Source organism: Rhipicephalus microplus, chromosome 8 (genome assembly GCF_043290135.1).
Source record: "Rhipicephalus microplus isolate Deutch F79 chromosome 8, USDA_Rmic, whole genome shotgun sequence".
In the NCBI taxonomy this organism is placed as follows: Eukaryota; Metazoa; Arthropoda; class Arachnida; order Ixodida; family Ixodidae; genus Rhipicephalus; species Rhipicephalus microplus.
The window spans coordinates 6,359,219-6,371,455 of NC_134707.1; the positions used below are offsets into that span (position 1 = coordinate 6,359,219).

A 12,237-nucleotide genomic window follows, 5' to 3' on the forward strand; every position below is an offset into this window, starting at 1 on the left:
TGTGGACGCGCTGCAACCATGAGACGATGCGTGAGAGCTTGGGCCTGCTACGGCTTTGTTGAAACAAGGATGCTTTGTTTCAGACTCTCTGCTCCGATGAAGTGTGTTCTTCTTTCCCTCTCGTTCCTACCATAAAAGCGACAGAACATTCGTCGTGTAACGATTTTATGTCCCCAAAAGCAGGCGGCGGCATTCATTGTTAAAGGGACGCTAAAGAGCAAACCATTTTTTCTGTATAAAGTACAATTTTGCAATCTCAAAAACGCCACTTTCCGCAACACAATGCTTAGTAAGCGAGAAAACACACGCAGAAAAAAATGCAGGGGCCGACGCCACTTTAAGATTCCTGCACCAAACACCGTGACAAAAGAAATTTTTGACTCTACTGTGTCCTACGTAGCTTACAATTGATAAAAATAAAGTGCATTGTAATCTTTGGGCACCATAGACTTAGTGTACGAAGTTTCATAAAATTTTATGGAGCCATTGCCACGACAATACCAAGAATATATTTTGAAATTTCTTGTTTCACCCGCATGCAAACACAAAATTTTTTATGCGAAATTTAAAAATGAAACTTCAACCTTGATTTTCTGTGCTAATAATGAACTTATGATAGTGAAACATATGGCATTAGCGTTGTCAGAGTGCAGTTTGTCAATCTAAACCAAGTCATTGTTCCTCTTTCGTGTCCCTTTAAGCTAAGCTCCAAAGCCGTCGCACACGAGCGCATTCGACTGTGTTCCTTTGGAGTTCAGAGTGCGCTGACTCAATGTACCCACTGGTGCTCTATTTCTTCCATAGCATGAACCTACTAACCCAGCCAAAGTTTTTCTTGGTCCCATCGAGGCCACAATATTGTGATATTGTGCTTATGATATTGTGATATTGTGCTTATTGTGCTTATGCTTCACCAGATACAAAATGGTTTCTGCTTTTTAAGCATCATATATTGAGAGCAATTGCAACATGATACTAGATACACTGTGCAATGGCCATCATGAGCCAAGTCATTTTGTATATCCTTATATGAAACTATGGGACGTGTGATTGGAAGCAACCAGTGATGTCATTTTTTCTCCTTATAGGCTCGGGTAGTCAACTTTCAACTTTAATAACTTCAGTTTTTGTGGGCCAATTTTTATTATTCTTTTGCTATTCATCTTGGCATTTAAAACTATGCACGATCCGTTGCTACAGAAGGCACATGTGGTTTTTATCTCTTGCGTGGTTGTTTATTTTATGGTCACGTGTTAAATTCTGGTTTTAACAATGATGTATATTTTATATATACAAGAACATTGTTCCAAAATAAAACTCTGTCTCTAGTAGTTCATTGTCCTGTGCACTTCTTAAGCTTTTGTTCCTTTTAGAGCTTCATGATCGTGAACAGATGGCAGTAAGAATAAATATTGCAGGGCTCCATTAAAGCTTGCCATTTTAGTTGAAAGGTGGGCTTTAGGAAAGTTCGACTATGACAACTTTATTGGATGACAAAATCATTGGATGCCGAAATTGTTGCTTATTCTTGCGAGTATTCTGAGAGAATGCATGCGATGGTGGCAAGATAACGATGTAGAACAGCTATGCATTTTTATGCGTTCGCGTTCTTTTGCAGAAAATGGAATAACTCGCACTTGGATGTGTACTGTCATAAATGTACTACAGACAAGTCTTGAATAATACTTTGACATTGCTTGAAGCAAAGGAACAGTAAAAACAATCAAACATTTGTGAAAGTGATCCCCAAATGCAATGGTAAGGCAAAAGTAAAGATTCAAAATAATGAATTCATCGACTCCTTCTTAGATTCCTTCCTGAATTTTTGCTAAACCAGTTGTATGTTTTACAGTATAATGCTGTTTGACCAGTGGGTACATCTAACACATATTGACTGGATTTGTGGCACTTGCTTTCTAAGTTCTATGGAGGCATCTCAAGCATAATATAACTTGTTTTTCTTGAACATGTTTAGTTAGCAGTTGCATGTTATAAAATTTTTGTCATTAAGTACTTTTATTTGTGGTTTACGGCTTATGTATGGGGTCTGTTTTTGCCTGATCTCTTCTGTGGTGGTAAGGACATAAACACTTGGTGTTTAGCTGCAAAGAAATCCAACATTTGAATCATGCATTCATATAACTTTTATCACTAGAGAAATATTAATAAACACAACCACCAGCCATATTTTGTGGGATCGTATAAGGTTTATCACCCAATGTGTGTAGTCCAGAAATAAACTTGCCCAATACTTGTTTCTATAGTTGCCTACAGAGGTGTAAATTTCAGCTGGAAATGTCTGTGCTTCTATGTTTAAAAATTAATCTGTGCCAGCAAATTTACAGCTTTTATGGCTGCTTCACATACAATACAAGCATTTTGGTCTCTAAATTGGAGCCATGGCAAATTGGAACCATCGCAAATTGAGCAGCAATCTGTGTTAGCTGGAAAATCTCTTATACAAATGTCACAGGGACACTTTTGATCACAATCGGGGTTGATCTAGGTCAAATTTCTTAATCATTATCAATAATTATTGCTGTTGCAAGGTACATGGACCTTGCTGTTGCAATTATTGCTGTTGCAAGGCTAATTCGGACCGTGATGGTGCAGACGTCGGTCAAATGTCGGTTTGGTAAGCAGGGCTCACTCGTTAGGATCTAGATAGAGCCTGATCGTGATTAAAAGTGATTGTGTATTATCACTTGATCAAGATTAAGCTTAAGCTGAGTCGGCCCTGATCACAACCAAAATTGCCCGTGGGAAACTGGTATTAGCAATGTCCTAGATTTGCTAGTTTCTTTCAATTGTGCATTTTTTAAAATTCCAGCTTACATTGGGTACTTATTATGAATTTTGCTGAATAATTGAAGCCTAAATTGAAACTTACTTGAATTTTCCTCTTAGTTACTGGACTTGAGGAAGTGCTAATAGCAAGTGTAAAGTTTTCGAAAGAGCGAATGCAAGCAATACAGATGACGATGATAGTTGTGGGTCAAGAAGACTTCTCAAAGCATGCAACTGTTTTCAGAGTGCTGTATGCTTGGCAGCACTGTCTATATGAGATTGGTCAAGCAGTGAGTGGGCGATCATTTTTATTTATACCATACTTCATACACTAGGTCCAATCAGAGTGGGCAAAGCTGATGGAATAAAAATGGGAGTCAACAAAAAGAAAGAGCAGAAATATATAGGTACAAAAATGTTATTCATGGTCTGCTGATAGCATGCTCTAATAAGATGATTACATTCATGCATAGTCCTGAAAAATGTTTTTGAACAGGTCAACATGCACGGAATGTATTGTTAGTATATATTGTTAATGTAATGTCGGCCTGCTAGCTAAAGGTGATCAAAGTTAGAGCTAATTTGTTTTTGTAATTCTAAACTTCATCTGAATTTACAGTAGGTGTATTTTACTGGTTTTAATTAAGTTAGAGAAATAGTCTAATGGGACTAATTTGATATAGAGCTTATGACTTCCCTTTGGAACATTTGAGGCTATGAATATTATTCTATAAAAGGTGTACCAAGTAGTGCTTGCATATGTGTAGTTTCGGCCCAACAAGATCAGTATACCAGTAAAAGAATTTAACCCTTTATGTCCTGTTGACGAGCATAGCCACGGAATTTTGTATGAGTATAACCAACAGCATCGTCCTAAACGAAATCTCTCGCTTGAGGAACCTCTGGCAACTACACTCATCCTACAGGTGGAACTCGATTCAATGAAGTTATGACAGGGCTAAAGTTCAATTGAGAATTTCATGAAATTGAGACTCGGATTTTTTGGCCCCTCGAAATGTAATGTACTGTCAACAAAAGCCTATCACAGTATTTTTTTACTGTCAGCCCATGGCTAGGTACATGAAATGTCTACAAAGCCGGCCCTGATGTCAGGTACTCCCAGATGTCAGGATGTTTGGGCAGTACAGGGCAGGTATACACGGTCACATGAAGCTACGGCAGGCTACCGATATGCGATGGCATGGAGAATGAAAGCAGTGGTTGTGCGAGCAGGCCGAGAGAGAACGATGAGATGATCGGTACTATCTGTTGCATGAGCCATAGTTTCCCAATAATACACTAGAGGGAAATCTGGCGCAAGTGTCTGTGAGAGCTGCGATGCATGGCACTTCAGCCAACATGGAAATGATGGGTTGATTGAATTGCTATATGTGGCTTCGATTTCCGTTGGAATTAGTAGAATGGAGCTTGAACTGACGCATGCACTTCCCTCGTCCAATATGTTAAAGGCTTCTCCAATTTCGGCTTATTATTTGATTTGGTCAAAACTGGCGTTTTTTTTTTATAAAATAGGGCTGCACCCACACTTTGTGCAGTGCGTGAAAAGGTTTGAAAAGGTTGTGCAGTGCGTGAAAAGGTTCCTGCAGTCCCCTTTGCTTGCAGTCTATAACACCGACGAAAATCGAATCCATCTGAAGCCACATATAGCAATTGAATCTGCATTTTCGGAAAAGAACTGCGAGCCATTGCTACAGCTCGTAGTTCTAATCACCAGCTGAAGACAATTCAGAAAAATTTTAACCCCCTCATAAAAAAACTGATCTATCACTTTTATGATCTTTTCCTTTTCTTCAGTTGATAGTTTGTGCTTGTAGTGTCCACTTTGTTTCGTGTCTCCTCCCTAACTTCGTATTTTGCAGTAACTGTACACTCAAACCTCTATATATTGAAACCGGATATAACAAAACTGGATATAATGAAATATTCATTGTAACAAAGTAAATGAAAAATTCTTGCAATAGATATAGTATTAAAAAAAATCCTTTATGACAAATTTTTGGACATAAAGAACTTATTTTTGTGTAAGTTGCAACTTTGTTATAGTGATATTTGAGTGTAGTGCAGTTTTTTAACCAGCACTGATTTGTCGAAGCTCTATTCTTTCGGCTCCGTGTGGCTTCATGTGGCGTGCAGGCGCTTTGTTGCAAGACAAAGGTGGGCAGAAGTTCAGCATTTCCGCTTCACCACCTTGACTCTTTAGGCTTTCCATTCAAATCGGCTCACAGAGTTTGCAGCAATTAATTTTTATCCAAAGCACAACAATAAACAAAGCTCTCCAAGTGCACTCGAAGCCATGAGCACAAAAGGACAAATCTGTGTACCACCCATCATTCCCATGGTGGCTGCACAATCGCAGGGCTTGAGTTTCGTCTAATAAATATTTTAGAAAACACTGCGGCATAAACCACGAAATAACCAAGCAAGTGCTGCCTCTAGTATGTTTGTGTACATGATGAGCGCTACAGACAACCTGATGTGTTGCTTCGTGCATGGGCATGGTATGCAGCCTTGCAAAGTAAAGCTACGGCTATATCTAGGGCGCCTCAATGTACTGATGCAATAGCATCAGTGTGCATACTCGAAGAAAACCCCATCGTGGTCAAAATCGGAAAAAAATTGCCATTTTCTCACTGAGTTATTTCATTTCAAAATTTATTGAATTGGGTTTGGTGGCCAAATTAGTTCGGTAGTTCAGGTTGATGACAAAACTGCTGTTTTTTGCTGGGGAAAGGATTTTTCATTTCAAAATTTATTGAATTGGGTTTGGTGGCCAAATTAGTTCGGTAGTTCAGGTTGATGACAAAACTGCTGTATTTGCTGGGGAAAGGAAATTTCTCTGTTGGATCGTGAACTTCATTAAGTTGGGTTTTATTGGATCGAGTTCTAAATGTATTACATCAAGCTGCAATTACAGACACTTGAGAGACACACATATGGATGTTGTGCCATTTGTGTTTCGTTTTTCATTGTACTGCCACCTCTGACATCTCCAAATAGATCATGGTAGCGTCATTGTTACAATGGAATGAAAGCACACACAAAGAAAGTGTTTTGACAACTCCTCATCGGATGACAGCTCTGTACAATTCTGCACAAAAGTGAACCTTCTAAATCTGAGCTGTTTGATGACACTTGTGCTGTCAGTAAAGTGTTCTTTGAACAATTTCCTTATTCATTTTGTGTGAAATAAAGGAGACCCATTGAATTTTGAATAATAGTGCCGTTTTATGCTCTACAAGCAGAGTAAAAATAGTGTTGCCGGTTCCATACCATCAAAACTCTCGGACAGCAAACCTCTAAGCGCGCATGATTGTATGTGGTTGGCTAGCGAGATCGTGATTTCGTCGTCAATTTGCTGCTAGACTTGAAATATATGTGCCTCATTTTATTTATTTATTTGCTCTCGCCTCTGGCGACGTGATCTGCATCATGCCCAGAACTACTACTACTACAGTCACAAGGATGACACAGGCAGACTAACCCAGCTTAGTCTGATTTTGAGCATCGTCATCACCATTATTTATAAATATTGTTTTATTTTATTTATTCAATCTACCCTGTGGTCACGCGGCCCTAGTCAACCTACTACTACTACTACTACTACTACTACTACTACTACTACTACTATTACTACCACCACCACCACCACCGTAAAATGTCTGAGCAAGTGGCTCCACCCGAGCAAGTCTCCCATCCCGTTTTTAGGAGATTTGAAATAAGCGACAACGATTAGTCCAGGACCGAGCAAGTACGCTCCCCCCAAATCTGGTTTGATTATCCTTCACCATGGGGTAGGGGGAGGAGCTTGCTCAGAATTTCAGCGTACTACTATGACAACAATTATAGAATCTTGCTTAGTGTAGCGTGGATTTTGGTTAGGAAAAGAATACACGACAGGAAGGGAGTGGATGGCGCGTAGCATACTTTTTTTTTCTCAACCAGAGAAGTGTTAACTTGATGCAAGACGTTGTGTATGCCATTGCTGACCATGTGGGTACTTGTTGTGGAGCAGGGGGCGCGGCAATGGGCGACGTCTGCTGTGGCTGCGGCTGAGGTGGCATGTCCAGCAGCCTGGAGGCTCCCTCTCCGCCCCCACCCTCCTCCTCTCCTCCCCCGGCCCCACAGTCGGCCATGACGGTGGACTTCTCGGCATACGGGCTCTCCTCCTTCGTTGGGGGCACCGACAATGCCACCCAGGTACCACAACCACCGTGCCTTTGTCAGCTAATGTGCTTCACGCTCATGTGCATAGATGATGCCCAGAAAGGTTGCAGCCGGTTTTATGGTGAATTCTATTGGCAGACTCGAAGCGTCATACTTTAGGCAAAAAATGGTCGCAACAGGTAAAAATGGGTGTTCCACACTCATGATATTGGCAGCTGGTGGCACTGACTGACACTCTCACATTAAAATGCATATACCCTGTAAATTGGATGAAGGGATGACCGCCGCCCTATTAGCTCAGTAGCTCAGTGATAGAGCATCGTACGTGTTATTTGAAAGTCCCGGATTCAGTCCCTACCCATGGCAATTTTCTTTTTGTCCAGTTTTCTTTCTTCATATTTGCATTACATTTACTACTAACATCCTCTATACATTTGTTGGCAATGTTGTCTGTTCTCATTATTATTGTGTCAAAAAAAGTCAGTTTTGCCGCAAAAGTGAAGCAATGAATGCGATAGCAACAAATTGCAATGTCGGGCGAAGAATGGAGAGCATATTGAAACGTGCCCCTCGTTGCTCACGCACAAATGAACACGAATAAGTGTCTCTGTTGTTACCTCACTGTGTCTGAAAAGCATACCTTTTTTACAAAGGGAGACACTGCAGTGACCTTTGTGCGCCCCGTAACTACAACAGAATCGTTCCTTTGAAAGCCGTAGGCGTAGGATTCTCTCCACCGTGAGATGAAGCGCGCACACGCGTGAGCGTCTACCCCCTCCGTGGGGCAAAGTATGCATGGGAGATCAACACATCAGCGCATGTTGCCACGTCATTGCGCCATCTCACTAATAATGCTGAAACATGATAGTTCCCCGAGAAGGGCATTGCCAATGATAAGTGGTAGATGTAAATAGCTTACCATTTCAATGCTGAAGAGGGTGCTCCTTCGTGGCCCAGTGGCCAACACCACGCACTCACAAGCAAGAGGTCGGATTTTTGATTCCGCACGCTGCAGTCTTTTCTTCTTTCTTGCAATTTCATATATATATATATATATATATATATATATATATATATATATATATACTGTGAATGACGGCGGTCACCAACATCGACGACGGCGGCAAAATCTAGCTGAAAGTGTCCATATAATTGCTATTGCAATGAAAAACAGAACGAGTCCTTACAATTAATATAGTAATAAATTTTGATAGCTCAATAAGAAAGCTTTCAACTTTTTAGCACCATAATGTATGACCATGTAGTCTGGCACACTAATTCTTCATGGTAGTTGCATGTGGAGTTAGCACGAACGGAGGGTTTATTTAAATTATTAATATTATGAAAAATATTTAAAAATATATTCACTCAATCTAGCCGTGCTTATTATTTGAAAAAAAAATATATATACATACAGAAAAAATGGTGGAAAACATGGAAATAAGTCCTTTCATGCGCCAGGAGTTGTGATTTTTGTTGCGCCATTTCTGAAACACTTCGAGTGCTCCTACATGCTTGGCAATGCAGGGTTTAGGTCTTCAGAATGGGCATAATCCTTTAATATTGGACGAAAAAAATCTGTCTTATAGTCAGTCTGTCTTCACTTCAAGTGCAATTTTTTTTTTTTTTTGTTGGCTGTTTCTTTGGTGCTGAGTCTTTCTGCGATTGTGGGTTTTTGTACCTCTTCAGGCTCTCTACCTCTTTCCTGAGGCTGCAGCCTTTTCTCCCAAGGACCAGAAGGGTCCTTCACCCCCGACCAGCCGAGCCTACGACCATGCTGGCGATGCTATGCTCAGTGCAATCAATTACGGGTAAGTGACACTGCCCATTAACCTGCAAAGGAGATTCAGTGCTGTAGCATTAAGTTTTCATTTGATGCTTAGCAAATTTTCTGTACTCTTCTGTAATGCTATAGCATTAAAGTCGCTGTAGCATTTGTTGCATTGTTGTGATACTGTGTCGAGATGTATTGTGGTGTATTCAACAGGCAGATTCAGGGCAGTATGTTTTGTCTATGTGTTTAAAAGTAAGCTAAAGTGAAATAGTAAATTAGTTGTAACTGCAATATTAACTGTAAAACCTTAATGTCATCAATTTCACCTGCGTAGGTTTGGTAATAAACGAGAAATACAATGTTTAAATCTCACTTTTAAATTTTCCACTGAAATCTCTGATGGCGACACCGCAGATTTTGTTGTTTTTGTATTTTGTCCACATTGGCTCGGTAGAATTTCTAAAACTTGGTATGTTAAAGTTCTGACACAAAATTTAGAAGAGGAGATAATGCACGAGATAGATCTATCTAGAGACCTACACTAAATCTACAAAGTATCAAGGGCGAACATAGCCTAGAACATATTTAATATCAATTTTAAAGTGCTTGCCGTGTGACTAAGCAAGATGCGGAGCCCGTCGCAATGCCAACATCGATGCGGCAGGAGTGTAAACAAACCTACATAAGGAGTTTGTGGTCGCTGTCTGCTCGACGCGCGCCTTGCACTCGCTACCTGTCATTTCTTCCTTCGTGTCTGCGGCGTGGCATGTGCTGGCTGTGCTGGTGGTTGTCAGTGCGACACCTGCTTGTGCACGTTCTTGCGTGTGGTGCTCACTCACAATTTCGCGTGGTCACGTGGTCAGCTGTGTTTATTTTGCTACCAGAACTTGTGGGTTTTTAATTGGTGAGCGCCACCACTATGCTCCTGGAGTGAACAGACACAGCCGACGCGGTCGGTCCAAACCAAACCAAACACACATTTAACTACTTTTTGATCGACGATATCATCAGCTGAATTATTATAGCATCAATTGTGATCAACACGCTAGGACATCCTTACACAATAGTAAACAACACTCAAGAACATGACGAACAAGGCGGTGTCGCTAACGCCTGACTCACCACGTGGGCCGACCGCAGACAGCCCGCGGTGCCGTCCATGGCAGACCCACCGCTGGAGGTAACCGCCCGTGCCACTGCCCCACATTGAAGAGACTCGCTCAACTCTCTCGCCCGCCACCAAGGCTTGCCTTCCGCCGGGGATCACCGCCAGCGCTACCGCTCTACCTACCGAGATGATGATAGTGGTGATTATCGCTCGCGAACACAACGCCATTTATCGCTCAATAGTTGTTGTCCCCGAAATACGGCTTCTGTGCGAGACCTGTGCCACGTGGCGCAAACAACTTTACAGGGGGTATCAGCACCCCCACAAACTGCATCGGCCTAGCTCGGTGCTGTTTGAAACCGAAACTGCGACTGGGCGCTCTAAAAACGTCTTCTAACAAATAACCGCCTCACACTCATGCAAACGAGGTTTTCAACTGTAATAAGTGGGTCATAAGCTGCCTATTGGAAAAAAAAAAGGTTTAGAATTTTTGTGTCTGTGCTACTTTAAGTACCTGGCTTCCTCAGAAGACAATGTGGTATTTCCTTTTTACCAATTTTGAACTATGTAGGCTCAAGTAGACATTATTCAAATCCATTAGATCACAATGACTGGCGTGAGAGCTTTAATGTGGCTTCAGCAGGTGCATTTTCTTTTTGCGCGTTTTCTCACTTACCAAGTTTCTTCTCGTGGCGAGTGTGGCGTTTTTAGTATCGGTTTCAACAACAACAACAAAAAAAACTAGCCTCTAAAAGGGCCCAACACTTTTTGAGCATAGTCGGAAATCACTGTCGATTGGTAGTCGAGGCTCCAGAGAACACGTAAGCCAAATATTACACTGCAGCACTTGGCCTGAAAATTCACAATAAATTCTCAAAGTGAGCTAAATATTGCTTTCTCTTCTCTCGTCAAATGACGGAACAAGCTCGAAAATCACTCGTGACAGCCATTGTATTAGCAATGGGCTGATTAGAGCACGGCGCGCTCCGTCATTATTGGGCCCGCCGTGAAAAGTCGGGACTTGTCCATGCATGCGTGCGTAATTGCAACTGCGTATTCAAAGAAAAAAAAGAGAGAAAATAATGCTCAAGGTCGCGAGGCGCGAGCGGTGTTTTTCTTTCCCATGCCATTCGTCCCTGCTTAGCTTCCAGTGCTTTCGTCAGGACAGATAAGAGAGAGTGCAATTGCAGCATGCGACAAATCTTTGTTACTCCACTCGTAGTGGACGGATTCTAAAAGTTTTTGCGGCCTGTGAATTCGTGAGGCAATAAAATCCTTTATTGAATCCTTTGCATGGCTACTGAAAAAGTGTTGCAGGGCCCCTTTCCTCTTCTTTCGTTCCCCACATGTGGTGTTGTTTTGTCAAAAGAGGTTCATCTTCAGCCATTTCCCTGTGCAGCGAGGATGAGGTGCTTAACGAAGGTTTCGAGGTTCCCTTTGGCTCTCTGGATGGTTTGCTGCGGTTGCCCCCTCGGCCAGCCACGGCCCCTGCCGACGCTTCGCCGTTTGACCTGCTTGGGGACAGCGAGCTGCAGTTGTCACCACCGCAGGCCTTTGGTGCGGCCACTCATGCACCAGATTCAGGTTGGTAGTGGGGCAGAGACAACTATGCCACCAAAATTTACTGTTGTGACCTCGTAGTACCTTTCACTGTAAAAAATCTGCTTGTGTACATAGTGAATTTCAGGTTTGAAGCGAATTGAATTCAAAGCAAATAATGATGTTGTAAAATAATTTAGATTTTAATAGTATGTGTCGCATATATAAAGAAAAATGGGCTTATTTGTAATGACCCAACTAACCTGCACAGTATTTTCTAAAATTGAAACAAGGCCTGTGCAAAGGCCATTGAAAAGGTTCATTGAAACAAATTTGAATAGCAGCAGAATTTGACTTTCAGTAAAATGCAAGTGATGACTTGTGAAATATGTTACGTTTTAAAGTTTCCTCTTTTTAGAACGTATAAGTTGGTATAACGAGTTTATACTAGAAAAACAAATCGACGTTATCTTCGTTTAATCTTGTAAGTGGGGCTTCACGACAGTGCAAGATTCCTCCTGTATTGGTGTTCTCATGGTTTAGCACCTGTTTACTGCAGTGAAACCACCTTTACAGGTGGTTACGTGCAGACTAGCATACATTTGTTTGCTAGTTTTGAATACTTCGAAATTTTCAACAATTTAAGTTTGAATCGAAGTGGATACAGTAATAATCGTTGGAGTATTTGCACAAGCTTAGTGAAGAAGTACAAGATGGGATATTACTTTTTTTCTCCTTTCCTTGGTTCTCAGCTTGCACCTCAAATCTTTCTAGTTGGCATAGTGTTTGGCATGTATGGTACCCTCTCGTTCTCAATTACACATTGTTCAATTACGAATAGTGT

The 12,237-nt window shown here is 41.3% G+C and overlaps 1 protein-coding gene across 3 annotated transcripts in view; it reads left to right on the top strand.

Annotated features, from left to right (window-relative positions):
• LOC119164037 (uncharacterized) overlaps positions 1–12,237 on the top strand; it is a 38,252-nt gene that overhangs the window by 5,710 nt on the left and 20,305 nt on the right. For all 3 annotated transcript variants that reach the window (XM_037416144.2, XM_075870850.1, XM_037416142.2), the window contains exons 2-4: positions 6,821–7,005; positions 8,662–8,783; positions 11,254–11,438. In XM_037416144.2, coding sequence (XP_037272041.2) covers positions 6,868–7,005; positions 8,662–8,783; positions 11,254–11,438 — 445 coding nt within the window. In that variant the 5' untranslated portion in view covers positions 6,821–6,867. The remainder of the gene's footprint in view (positions 1–6,820; positions 7,006–8,661; positions 8,784–11,253; positions 11,439–12,237) is intronic.